Below are 13,447 nucleotides of genomic sequence, written 5' to 3'. Positions count from 1 at the left end.
GCCGTTCCCGCGCCGTGACCTCGCAAGCCCCGCCCCGTCCTCCCGCCAGGCCCCGCCCCCTCCTCCTACCAGGCCCCGCCCACTCCCCGCGCGCACCTGTCCCCAAACGCCCCGCCCCGCGCGCACCTGGCCGGCGAGGCCCCGCCCCCTCCTCACGGGACAGCACCGCCCCCCCTTAAAGCGGCCATGGCCCCGTGCGGGGAGGGGCCCCCACCCCGGCGGGCCGCGGCCCTTTTAACTGCCGGCGGCGCCGGCCGTTTGTTGACAGCCGCCTGCATGGCGGCGGCAGCCAATGAGGAAGCGGCATTCGGGGCATGCCCATATATGGACGGCAGCGAGACTGCTGCGGGGGGGGGGGGGGGCCAGCGCTGCTCCCGGCCAAGGGGGCGGGGCCATGGAGGGGGCGGGGCTGGGGGCGGGGCCACCGGTACGGACCGACTCCGCGTAACACCGGCCCGGTGCGGCCCCCGCGTGACACCGGCCCGGTTACCCCCCACGCCGTGTGACACTGGCCCGGCCCCCTCGTGTGACAGGAGGCCCCTCCCCGCCGTTACCGGCGCCGCCCGCGGCTCCCGCCGTTCCTCACTCCCCCCCCCGCCCTCTCTCCCGGGCTCCTCCGGTCCCCGCCCGCCGCCGCCCCTCCCCCCGCTCACCGGGCAGGTGCCAGGCGCCGCCGCTCCGCCTTCCCCGCGCCGCTTCCGGGTGCCGCGCGCACGCGCAGTGGCCGCCGCCGCCGCGGCCCGCCCTGCGCATGCGCCGCGGGGCGCGCTGGGAGTTGGAGTCCGCGCGCGGCGCGGCGCGGGGCTTCACGGGAGCTGTAGTCCGCGCGGAGGCGCCGCGCATGCGCCGAGGAGGCTCTCGGGACCCCGCCGGTGACAGGGACCCCAGTGTCACCGAGTGACACCCCCCCCATTGCCACCCCTCGATCCTCCACAGTGCCACCCAGTGTCCCCCCAGTGACACCACTGACCCCTCAGGGACACCCCAGTGTCACCAGTGACCCCCTCAGGGGCTCCCCGGGACACCCCAGTGTCACCAGTGACCCCCACCCAGGTCACCTCAGTGACACCACAGGGACCCCAAGTGCCCCCAAGGGGCTTCAGTTGCCCTCCCGGTGACACCAGTGACCCATCAATGACTCCCAGTGTCACCAGTGACCCCTCCAGGGCTCCCAGTGTCACCCAGTGTCACCCAGTGTCACCCCCGCCCCTCCCAGCCCTGGCATCCAGGTGAACTCGGGGGAGCCGCTCAGGCACATGACAGGTTTCTTGGGGTACAACCGCATGGTACAACCACAGGACACAGGATACAACCGCGGGGACACCGGATACAACCGCGGGGACACCGGCTACAACCGCGGGGACACTGGGTACAACCGCAGGCACATCGGGTACAACCGCAGGGACACTGGATACAGCTGTGGGGTACAGCCTCAGGGCACAACCATCAGCCATGGGGAACAGCCACAGGGACACCAGGCACAACCGCAGGGACCACCCCCCCCCCCGCCCCGCACACCCAAACGTGCTGGGGACCCCCTGGACCCCCCCAGCACCCCGAGGTGCCACGACCCCCCCCACCCCCCCCCCAAGTCCTGGGGACCCCCAAACCCCCCCCAGGTGCTGGGACCCCCCCCCCAGGACCCCCCCCCGGAGGTGTCAGGGCCCCCCCCCTCGCCCCCCCCCCCTCAGCAGGGGGTGTCGTCGTCGGGGGGGGGCGGCGGGGGCGGGGGGGGCCGGCGGGGGGGGCGGCAGTGGCGCCATCTGCGCCGGACCTCGGCCTGCACCTGCGGGGAGGGGGCACGTCCCACGTCCCCGCGTGTCCCCGGCACGCGGTGACACGCGGTGACACGCGGTGACACGCGCGGGCACCGCGTCACGGGGTGGCCCGACGCGCGTGGCTGCGGCGCCCACCTCCTTGTTCACGAAGCAGTAGAGGACGCTCACGATGAGACCCTGGGGGGGGGACAAGGGGACACGGGGCGGGCGGGGGGGTGTCCACACGGGTGCACATGTCCCCGTGTGTCCCCTGTGTATCCCCGTGTCCCCATGTGTCCCCGTGTCCCCCCATGTTCCCCATGTGTCCCCGTGTCCCCTTGTGTCCACCCATACCCCCCCATGTGTCCCCCCATGCCCCTCATGTGTCCCCCCGTGTCCCCTCCCATGTCCCCCGTGTGTCTCTCCGTGTCCCCCCATGCCCCTCTGTGTCCCGCTGTGTCCCCACGTGTCCGTGTCCCCCTGTGTCACCTCCGTGTGTCCCCATGTGTCCCCGTGTCCCACTGTGTGTCCCCCCGTGTCCCTGCCATGTTCCCCCCCCCCATGTCCTCCCTGTGTCTCCGTGTCCCCGTCTGTGTCCCCCCATGTCCCCCATGTCCCCCCAGGTCCCCGCATGTTCCTGTCTTCCCCGCCCCGTATCCCCCCTGTGTCCCCCTCGTGTCCCCCCGTGTCCCCCCGTGTCCCTGTGTCCCCCATGTCCCCCACGTCCCCCTGTGTCCCTGTGTCCCCTCATGTTCCCATGTTTCCCCCCTCGTAGCTCCCTTGTGTCCCCGTGTCCCCCCCTGTGTTCCCGTGTCCCCGTGTCCCCCTGTGTCCCCCCTTGTCCCCATGTGTCCCCGTGTCCCCGTGTGTCCCCGTGTCCCCCTGTATCCCCAGTGTCCCCCCCGTGTCCCCGTGTGTCCCCGTGTCCCCGTGTCCCCTTCGTGTGTCCCCGTGTCCCCGTGTGTCCCCGTGTGTCCCCGTGTCCCCCTGTATCCCCAGTGTCCCCCCGTGTCCTCCCCTGTGTCCCCGTGTCCCCTCCTGTATTCCCGTGTCCCCCTCGTGTCCCCCCGTGTCCCCGTGTCCCCCCTCCCCCCGTGTCCCCCTGTATCCCCAGTGTCCCCCCGTGTCCCCCCGTGTCTCCGTGTCCCCCCGTGTCCCCAGTGTCCCCCGCACCTGGCAGGAGGACAGCAGCAGCTGCAGCAGCAGGCGGCCCTTGCGCAGGGTCCCCTGCGCCGGCTCCTCGGCCACCAGCGCGAAGGCCACCTCGTGGATGCCCAGCAGGGGCACCAGCGTCAGCGTGGAGCGCGCCAGCCTGCGGGGACAACGGGGGGGACGGGGGGACACGGGGGACACGGGGACACGGGGATAAGGGGGGACACGGAGGGCACGGGGGACACGGCGGGGGACGGGGACATGGGGGACACGGGGACATGGGGGAACACCGAGGGACACGGGGGACACAGGGACCCGGGGGGACACGGGGACACGGGGGGACATCGGGGGACAGGGGGGGACACGAGGGACACGGTGGGACACGGGGGAGACGGGGACACCAGGGGACACGGGGGGACACGGGGACATAGGGACACGGGGGGGACATTGGGGGACACGGGGGAACACCAAGGGGCATGGGGGACACGGGGGGACAGGGGGACATGGGGGAACACCGGGGGGACATGGGGGACACAGGGACACGGGGGGACACGGGGACATGGGGACACGGGGAGACATCGGGGGACACGGGGGAACACGGGGACAGGAGGGACACGGGGGGACATCCAGGGACATCGGGGGGCACGGGGGGACATGGGGGACAAGGGGAGACACGGGGGGACACGGGGACATCGGGGGGACACGAGGGACAAGGGGGGACACAGGGGGACACGGGGGGGCAAGGAGCAGGACAGGGGCAGCGAGCAGGATGGGAACAGGACAGCCATGGGGACAGGGACACAGCGGGGACAAGGATGGCACAGGGACGGGACAAGGACCCTATGCAGCACGTCCCTGCCACCCGGTCTTGTGTCCCAGCCTTGTCCCCTGCCCCTGTGTCCCCCTTGTGTCCCCCCCAGCACATCCTTGTGATGTCCCACATCATGTCCCAACCCTGTCCCCCGTCTCTGCAGTGTCCCCCCTCACATCGTGTCCCCCCCTTGGAATCCCCACAGTGTCCCATCGTGTCCCCCACGGGGTCCCCCTGTGAGGTCCCCCCATGGTGTCCTCCCCCATATCCCCACAGTGTCCCCCATCGCGTCTCCAAGTGTCCCCCGCGCTGTCCCCGCGTGTCCCCGCGCTGTCCCCGCGCTGTCCCCGCGCTGTCCCCGTGTCCCCACCGGAGGCGGTAGTCGGAGCAGCGCAGCTGCTGCGCCCGCAGTTTGGCCACCAGGATGCGCAGGATGCGCACGAAGAGCACGAAGTTCACCTGGGGACAGCGGCGCCGTCACGCCCGTGTCCCCACGGTGTCCCCACGGTGTCCCCATGCGCCACCACGGCGTCCCCACGGGTTCTCGTGGTGACTTCACGTGCCCCCCGCCACGTCCCCATGCACCGCTGTGCAAACCCCACACCCTCCCCGTCCCCACGTTGTCCCATATGTCACCGTGCGTCCCCACGGTTGTCCCCGTGTCCCCACGCACCGCCACGGCCAGCAGGATGGGGCAGCGGATGATCCACCAGAAGGGCGCCCGGTCCGTGCGCTCCCAGCACCTGCGGGGACATTGGGGACATCGGGGAGGACACTGGGTGCGGGGGGGGGGTCACAGGGTGCCGGGGGGGGGGGGCAGCAAGCACAGGGATGCAGAGGGGACATAAGGGCAGGGGTACAGAGGGGACATGGGGCCACAAGCACGGGGGTGCAGAAGGGACATGGGGCCACAAGGACGGGGATGCAGAGGGGACACAAGGCAACACAAGGGCACAAACGGGGCCACCACCAGGTGCCACCACCAGGTGCCACCACCCACCGCTCGTTCTCGTACAGGTAGCGCACGACCACCCAGGGCGCCACGAAGAGCAGGGGAGCCCCTGTGGGGACAGGAGCGCTCGGGCGCCGTCCCCGCGTTGTCCCCGCGTCGTCCCCGCGCTGTCCCCGTGTCCCCTGCTCACCCCAGCCCAGCAGCAGGTACGCGGGCAGCGGGTGCCGCCGCGGCAGGGCCATGCGCGCCAGCAGCGCGTGCAGGTGCAGCCCCTCCACCAGCAGCCACGCGTAGTTGGCGCCCACGCAGTACTGCGCCAGCGCCTGCGCCGCGCGGCACTCCGCTGCGCCCTGCGCCCCCCGCGTCACCGCGGGGCGGCCCCGGGCACGGGGAACCCGCTGCGTGTGTGACCGCTGCACCCAGCGCCCAGTGCATGCACAACCAGGGCACCCAATGCCCATTGCACCCAGGGCACCCACAACCAGGGCACCCAATGCCCATTGCACCCAGGGCACCCAGTGCATGCACAACCAGGGCACCCAGCACCCAATGCCCATTGCATCCAGCACCCAATGCACCCAGTGCATGCACAACCAGGGCACCCAATGCCCATTGCACCCAGCACCCATTGCACCCAATGCACCCAGTGCATGCACAACCAGGGCACCCAATGCCCATTGCACCCAACACTCAGGGCACCCAGCACCCATTACACCCAGTGCATGCACAACCAGTGCACCCAGCACCCAATGCCCATTGCACCCAGCACCCAGGGCACCCAGTGCATGCACAACCAGGGCACTCAATGCCCATTGCACCCAGCACCCAGGGCACCCAATGCACCCAGTGCATGCACAACCAGGGCACCCAATGCCCATTGCAACCAGCACCCATTGCACCCAATGCACCCAGTGCATGCACAACCAGGGCACCCAATGCCCATTGCACCCAGGGCACCCAGTGCATGCACAACCAGTGCATCTAGCAACCAGTGCACCCAACACCCAGGGCACCCGTCACCCAGGGCACCCAGTGCATGCACAGCCAGGGCACCCAATGCCCATTGCACCCAACACCCAGGGCACCCAATGCACCCAATGCATGCACAACCAGGGCACCCAGGGCACCCAGGGCACCCAGCACCCGTTGCGCCCAGTGCCCAGGGAACCTGGTGCATGCACAACCAGTGCACCCATCGCCCAGGGCACCCAGCACCCACTGCCCAGTGCACCCAATGTCCATTGCACCCAGCACCCAGGGCACCCAATGCACCCAGTGCATGCACAGCCAGCGCACCCAATGCCCATTGCACCCAACACCCAGGGCACCCAGCACCCATTACACCCAGTGCATGCACAACCAGTGCACCCAGTGCACCCAATGCCCATTGCACCCAGCACCCAGGGCACCCAATGCACCCAGTGCATGCACAGCCAGGGCACCCAATGCCCATTGCACCCAACACCCAGGGCACCCCTCACCCAGGGCACCCAGTGCATGCACAACCAGGGCACCCAATGCCCATTGCACCCAACACCCATTGCACCCAGTGCATGCACAACCAGTGCACCCAGGGCACCCAATGCCCATTGCACCCAGCACCCAGGGCACCCAATGCACCCAGTGCATGCACAACCAGGGCACCCAGCAACCAGTGCACTCAGCACCCAGGGCACCCAGCACCCATTGCACCCAATGCCCGGTGAACCCAGTGCATGCATAACCAGGGCACCCAGCAACCAGTGCACCTAGCACCCAGGGCACCCAGCACCCAATGCACCCAGTACATGCACAACCAGGGCACCCAATGCCCATTGCACCCAACACCCAGCACCCAATGCACCCAGTGCATGCACAACCAGTGCATCCAGCACCCATTGCACCCAACGCCTGGTGAACCCAGTGCATGCACAGCCAGTGCACCCATCACCCAGGGCACCCAGCACCCACTGCCCAGTACACCCAATGCCCATTGCACCCACCACCCAGTGCACCCAGTGCATGCACAGCCAGGGCACCCAATGCCCATCGCACCCAGCACCCAGGGCACCCAGCACCCATTACACCCAGCGCATGCACAACCAGTGCACTCAGCACCCAGGGCACCCAATGCACCCAGTGCATGCACAGCCAGGGCACCCAATGCCCATTTCACCCAGCACCCAGGGCACCCAATGCACCCAGTGCACGCACAACCAGGGCACCCAATGCCCATTACACCCAGCACCCAGTGCACCCAATGCATGCACAACCAGGGCACCCAATGCCCATTGCACCCAGGGCACCCAGCACCCAATGCACCCAGTGCATGCACAACCAGTGCACCCAGCGCCCAGTGCACGCACAACCAGTGCACCCAATGTCCATTGCACCCAGCACCCATTGCACCCAATGCCTGGTGAACCCGGTGCATGCACAACCAGTGCACCCAATGCCCATTGCACCCAATGCCCATTGCACCCAGTGCATGCACAACCAGTGCACCCAGCGCCCAGGGCACCCAATGCACCCAGTGCACGCACAACCAGTGCATCCAGCACCCATTGCACCCAGCACCCATTGCACCCAATGCCTGGTGAACCCGGTGCATGCACAACCAGTGCACCCAATGCTCATTGCACCCAATGCCCAATGCACCCAGTGCATGCACAACCAGTGCACCCAGCACCTAGAGCACCCAGCGCCCGGGGCACCCAGTGCATGCACAACCAGTGCACCCATTGCCCAGGGCACCCATCACCTGTCCCACCAAGCACCCACCGCACCCACCTTCCATCACCCCCCAGTGCACCCCCCATAATCCCCATTGCACCTCCCATAACCCCCATTAGCCCCATCACCGCACATCGCCGCCCCATTGTACCCTCCATCACTCCCTACTGCACCCTCCATCACCCCCCATTGCACCCCATTGCACCCCTCACCCCCATCACCCCCCATTGCACCTGCCATCAACCCCCATTACCCCCTCCATCACCCCCATTGCACCCCTCATCACCCCTCTTTGTCCCATCAACCCCTATTGCACCCCCATTGCCCCCATTGCACCCTCATCGCCCCCTCACATCACCCCATCCATCACCGCCCCAATCGCCCTCCTTTCTACCCCAATCACCCCCTATTGCACCCCCATCACCCCCCATTGCACCCCCATTACCCCCATCACCCCCCTTTGCCCCATCACCCCCCATTGCACCCCCCATCGCCCCCCATTGCACCCCATTGCACCCCTACCACCCCCCCTTTGCCCCATCACCCCCCATTGCACCCCCCATCGCCCCCCATCACCCCCATTGCACCCCCATTACCCCCATCACCCCCCATCGCCCCCCATCGCCCCATCGCCCCATTGCACCCCCATCACCCCCCATCGCCCCCATCACCCCCATTGCACCCCCATCACCCCCCATCGCCCCCCATCGCCCCCCATCGCCCCCCATCGCACCCCCCATCGCCCCCCATCGCCCCATCACCCCTCATTGCACCCCCATCACCCCCCATCACCCCCATCGCCCCCATCACCCCCATTGCACCCCCATTACCCCCATCACCCCCCTTTGCCCCATCACCCCCATTGCACCCCCCCATCGCCCCCCATTTGCACCCCCATTACCCCCATCACCCCCCATCACCCCCATCGCCCCCCACCGCCCCCCACCGCCCCCCATTTGCACCCCCATTACCCCCATCACCCCCACCGCCCCCCACCGCCCCCCACATCCCCGTCCCCGTCCCCGTCCCCGCTACCTGCCGCCCCAGGAGGCGGAAGAAGTCCCGCGGGGGCGGCGCGGCGGGGGGCGCGCGGGGCAGGTGGGGCCGCAGCAGCGCGTCCCGCACCAGGATGGCGCCCGCCCGCAGCACGAACGACGCAAACAGGTTGGCGTGGATGTAGTTGCGGGTGCAGCGCAGGCGCCTGCGGGCAGCACCCGCGCGTGGGGGCCCAGGCGTCCGGGTGGGGGGCGACCGCCCCCGCCCGCGATGGGGGCTACCTGAAGAGCAGCAGCAGCAGCAGGGCCACCAGCAGGGCCACCAGCGACAGGGAGTACCCGACGGTGTAGACCAGGCGGAACTGCTCCAGCAGCCAGGCCTGACGCTGCGGGGATGGGCGCCGCGCGGGCACCGGCTCAGCACCGGGTCACGGTGCATGGCGCGGTGTGCCACTGTGCAGCATGGCACGGTGGAATGCAATGCCGTGCAATGCAGGGTGGCACTGCACAGTGTGGCACAGTGCAATGCAACGCTGTGCAATGCAGGGTGGCACTGCATGGTGCGGTGTGCCACTGTGCAGCGTGGCACGGTGGAATGCAATGCCGTGCAATGCAGGGTGGCACTGCGCAGTGTGGCACGGTGCAATGCAACATCGTGCAATGCAACATCATGCAATGCAGGGTGGCACTGCATGGTGCGGTGTGACACCACACAGCATGGCACGGTGCAATGTAACGTCACGCAATGCAGGGTGGCACTGCACAGCGCGATGTGCCACTGTGCATTGTGGCATGGTGCAATGCAACATTGGGCAATGCAGGGTGGCACTGCATGGTGCAGTGTGACAGCACGCAGCATGGCATGGTGCAGTGCAATGCTGTGCAATGCAGGGTGGCACTGCATCGTGCAATGTGCCACCGCGCAGCGTGGCACGGTGGAATGCAATGCCGTGCAATGCAGGGTGGCACTGCATGGTGTGATGTGCCACTGTGCAGCGTGGCACGGTGCAATGCAACACTGGGCAATGCAGGGTGGCACTGCGCAGCATGGCATGGTGCAATGCAACACTGTGCAATGCAGGGTGGCACTGCGAGGAATGATGTGACACTGTGCAATGCGGCACGATGTGGCACCATGCAATGCAGGGTGGCGCTGCATGGCATGATGTGGCACAATGCAATGCGTTGTCACATTGCACGGCACCATGCAGCACTGGGAAGGAGCCCCACGGCAATGCACGACACGGGTCCCGTCCCTGTCCCCAGGGCTCCCACCTGCAGCGACTGCTCCTGCTCCAGGTCCTCGCACTGCGAGTGGTCGCGCCAGGGCAGCCCGGTGTCATCTGTCACCCACTGGGCGTCCGCGCCGCAGAGCCGGGTCACCACGCCACCCTGCACTGCGGCCCCGGTGCCATCAGCACCCACCAGGGCTGCAGCACCCATGGGTGCGAAGCCCAGGGCACCCCATATGGGGCATGTGGTACACCCAGGACTCTATGACCAGCACCCGTGCAGGGTGCACCCATGATGCACAAAGCACCCCATAACCAGCACCCATGCACCTTGCATCCTGCATGCACGGTGCACCCCACAACCAGCACGCACACAGGGTGCACCCATGATGCACAAAGCACCCCATAACCAGCACCCATGCACCTTGCATCCCGCATGCACGAAGCACCCCACAACCAGCACCCATGCAGGGTGCACCCAAGATGCTTGAAGCACCCCATAACCAGCACCCATGCACCTGGCATCCCGCATGCACCCAGCACCGCATAACCAGCACCCTTGCACCTCGCCTCCCGCATGCACGGTGCACCCCACAACCAGCACCCATGCAGGATGCACCCATGCCCTGTGCACCCCCTGCACCCGTGCACCCCGCGCCCGTTACCTCGGTGGTGCCAGGGCAGGTACCAGGGACACGGCACCATGGCCGTGCTGTTGGGTGCCGCGTCGCCCCAGCACACATACATGTCGAAGCTGCGGTTGCACACGGGGCCTGGCAGCGGTGGCACCGGTCGGGACGTGTCCCCAGGGGTGTCCCCGTGTCCCCCCCGCGCGCGGTGGCCTCACCGGGCGCCGGCGGGTCGTGCCGCAGGCGCAGCTCGCAGGCGCGCCGGTACTCGCGCCACGCGGCCAGCGTGTCCTCGGCCGAGCGCTCGCCCTGCAAGGGACCCGCACGTGCGCCCTGCGCCCGCCGCCGACGGGGACGGCGCTGGGCACCGGCACCCGGGCACTGGGCCGTGCACTGTGGTACCAGCGCCCGGCTGTGCACACAGGGCCAGGATCCGGCACTCGTGGTGCATCCAGCGCCCACGGTGCATCCAGCACCCGCTGTGCACCCGGAACAGGGATCCAACACCCAGCTTTGCACCCAGGGCCAGGATCTGGCACCCGCAGTGCATCCGGCACCCACGGTGCATCCAGCACCTGCTGTGCACCCGGAACAGGGATCCAACACCCAGCTTTGCACCTAGGACCAGGATCCAGCACCCACGGTGCATCCAGCGCCCACGGTGCATCCGGTACCCACTGTGCACCCGGAACAGGGATCCAACACCCGGCTGTGCACCCAGGGCCAGGATCCGGCACCCACGGTGCATCCAGCACCTGTTATGCAGCTGGAACAGGGATCCAGCACCTGGCTCTGCACCCAGCACCCGCTGGGCACCCAGAATAGGGACCTAGCACCCGGCTTTGCATCCAGGACCAGGATCTGGCACCCGCGGTGCATCCAGCGCCCACGGTGCATCCGGTACCCACTGTGCACCCAGAACATGGATCCAACACCCGACTTTGCATCCAGGACCAGGATCCGGCACCCACTGTGCACCCAGCACCCGGCTTTGCATCCAGGACCAGGATCCGGCACCCATGGTGCACCCAGAAGAGGGATCCAGCACCTGATTCTGCATCCAGAACCAGGATCCGGCACCCGCGGTGCATCCAGCACCCACTGTGCACCCAGGACCAGGATCCAGCACCCGGCTTTGCATCCAGGACCAGGATCCGGCACCCGCGGTGCATCCAGCACCCGGCTGTGCACCCAGAACCAGGATCTGGCACCCACGGTGCACCCAGAACAGGAATCCAGCACCCAGGACCAGGATCCGGCACCCACGGTGCACCCGGAACAGGAATCCAGCACCCAGGACCAGGATCCGGCACCCACGGTGCACCCAGAACAGGAATCCAGCACCCAGTTTTGCACCCAGGACCAGGATCCAGCACCCATGGTGCACCCAGAACAGGAATCCAGCACCCAGGACCAGGATCCGGCACCCACGGTGCACCCGGAACAGGAATCCAGCACCCAGGACCAGGATCCGGCACCCACGGTGCACCCAGAACAGGAATCCAGCACCCAGTTTTGCACCCAGGACCAGGATCCAGCACCCATGGTGCACCCAGAACAGGAATCCAGCACCCAGGACCAGGATCCGGCACCCGCGGTGCATCCAGCACCCGCTGTGCACCCAGCACCAGCACCGGGTGCACCAGGATGCGACACCCGCTCCCGGCATCCCGCTGTGCTCCCACTCCCGGGTGCCGCAGGGAGCTGGGGGAGGATCCCGGGAATGGGGGTCCCAATGTGGGAGGTTCGGGGGTGCCGGGTGGGGGCCCAGGGCTGCCGGTGATGCCCCCCCCCGAGGGGGGGGCGAGGGATGGGGGGTCCCAAGGCCCCCGGGGAGGATCTGGGGGTTCGTGGGGGGGGTCTCAATATTGGGGGGGTTCCAGTTTGGAGAGGGGTCTCGGGGGGATCCCGGGGGAGGGTCCCGGGATGGGGGGTCTCGGCTCTCACCTCGGCGGCTCCGCGGCGGCCCATGGTGGTTCCCGGCACCGCGGCCCCCGGTCCCGCTCCCGGTACCGACCCCGCAGCCGGTGCCGGCCCCGCGGGGCCCCGGGACGCCCCGGCGCCGCCTCCCTCTTTGACGCGCTCGTTGCCGGGGCACCGGGGCCGCCTCGGGGAGGCGCCCGGACGCCTGGGCCCCTGTCGGGACGCGGGGGGAAGCGGAGGTGGGGGGAGATACCGGGAGCCCCCCCCTTCCCCAAATGAGACGGTGCGGGGGGGAACGGCAGAAAGCAGCGCAGACCGGACCGCCCCGTCGGACCGGGTACCGGGGCAGCGCCCCCGACCTGGTAACCGTCCCCCCCGCGACGGTAGAAACCCCCGCATCCCGGTACGGACCCCCCCATCTCGGTACGGACCCCCTCCCGTCTGTATTGCCCCCCCGCCCGGCAGGGACCTCCCGGTGCTGCCGTCGGGGTTCCCCCCTGTTCCTCCCATCCGTCTCCCGGTCCCTCCCACCTTCCTCCCGGTGGTACCGGCTCCGCTTCACGGGCCCCGGCACCGGCTCCAGCGGCACCGCCCCCGGGACGGGACAGGGCGGGGGGGGGGGCCACCGGGAGCAGGGGGACGCGGAGTCGCAGCATCGGGTGCCTCGTTCGCGGCACCGCGTCGTTGGGTGCAACGTTGGGTGCATCGTTAGCAAACATCCATCATTGGATGCAACGTTGGGTGCAACGTCGGGTGCTTCATTAACAAACATCCATCATCGGTGCATCATTGGGTGCATCGTTAGCAGAACTGCATCATTGGGTGCAACGTCGGGTGCCTCGTTAGCAAACATTCACCCCTGGGTGCATCGTTAGTGGAGATTTATCATTGGGTGCATCATTAACGAACACTCATCACTGGGTGCATCGTTGGATGCGTCGCTAGCAGAGCCCCATCACTGGATGCAACATTGGGTGCCTCATTAGTGAACATCCATCATTGGGTGCATCTTTAACGAACATTCATCGTTGGGTGCATCACCAGGGAGATCCATCATTGGATGCATCTTTAACGAACATCCATCGTTGGGTGCATCTTTAACGAACATTCATAATTGCGTGCATCGCTAGGGAGATCCATCATTGCGTGCATCACTGGGAACATTAATGAGTGGCCATTAATCACTGGGTGCATCAGCAACAGAGTTGCATCGTGGGGTGCAGCATTGGGTGCATCGTTGGGTGCTGTCATTAGCGGACCTTAATCACTGGGTGCATCGTTGGG

General features: G+C 67.9%; 1 protein-coding gene across 1 annotated transcript; it reads right to left on the bottom strand.

Moving 5' to 3' along the window:
• Positions 1 to 1,687: 1,687 nt before the first annotated feature.
• GIPR (gastric inhibitory polypeptide receptor) lies at positions 1,688 to 12,211 on the bottom strand. The gene is made up of 13 exons (XM_088527715.1): positions 12,188 to 12,211; positions 10,459 to 10,549; positions 10,277 to 10,384; positions 9,655 to 9,776; positions 8,662 to 8,765; positions 8,420 to 8,585; positions 4,863 to 5,022; positions 4,721 to 4,781; positions 4,394 to 4,463; positions 4,091 to 4,179; positions 2,931 to 3,069; positions 1,914 to 1,955; positions 1,688 to 1,786 (listed from the first exon to the last, which is right to left on the bottom strand). Exons 1-13 carry the CDS (start codon positions 12,209 to 12,211, stop codon positions 1,688 to 1,690), a joined length of 1,275 nt encoding a protein of 424 aa, XP_088383841.1.
• Positions 12,212 to 13,447: the final 1,236 nt, after the last annotated feature.

Source organism: Tinamus guttatus, unplaced genomic scaffold (assembly GCF_059628265.1).
Source record: "Tinamus guttatus ecotype Peru unplaced genomic scaffold, ASM5962826v1 Tinamus_guttatus_pri_ptg000289l, whole genome shotgun sequence".
In the NCBI taxonomy this organism is placed as follows: domain Eukaryota; kingdom Metazoa; phylum Chordata; class Aves; order Tinamiformes; family Tinamidae; genus Tinamus; species Tinamus guttatus.
This window is presented reverse-complemented; position numbering and strand designations above follow the sequence as displayed.

Excerpts from the sequence above, each read along its gene's own strand:
- GIPR (XM_088527715.1), bottom strand. The coding sequence starts at position 12,211 with ATGGGCCGCCGCGGAGCCGCCGAG. Across the intron at positions 10,550-12,187 it reads GCCGCCGCGGAGCCGCCGAG|GGCGAGCGCTCGGCCGAGGA; the intron begins GTGAGAGCCGAG and ends GGTCCCTTGCAG. Across the intron at positions 3,070-4,090 it reads TGCTCCGACTACCGCCTCCG|GCTGGCGCGCTCCACGCTGA; the intron begins GTGGGGACACGG and ends TTGTCCCCGCAG.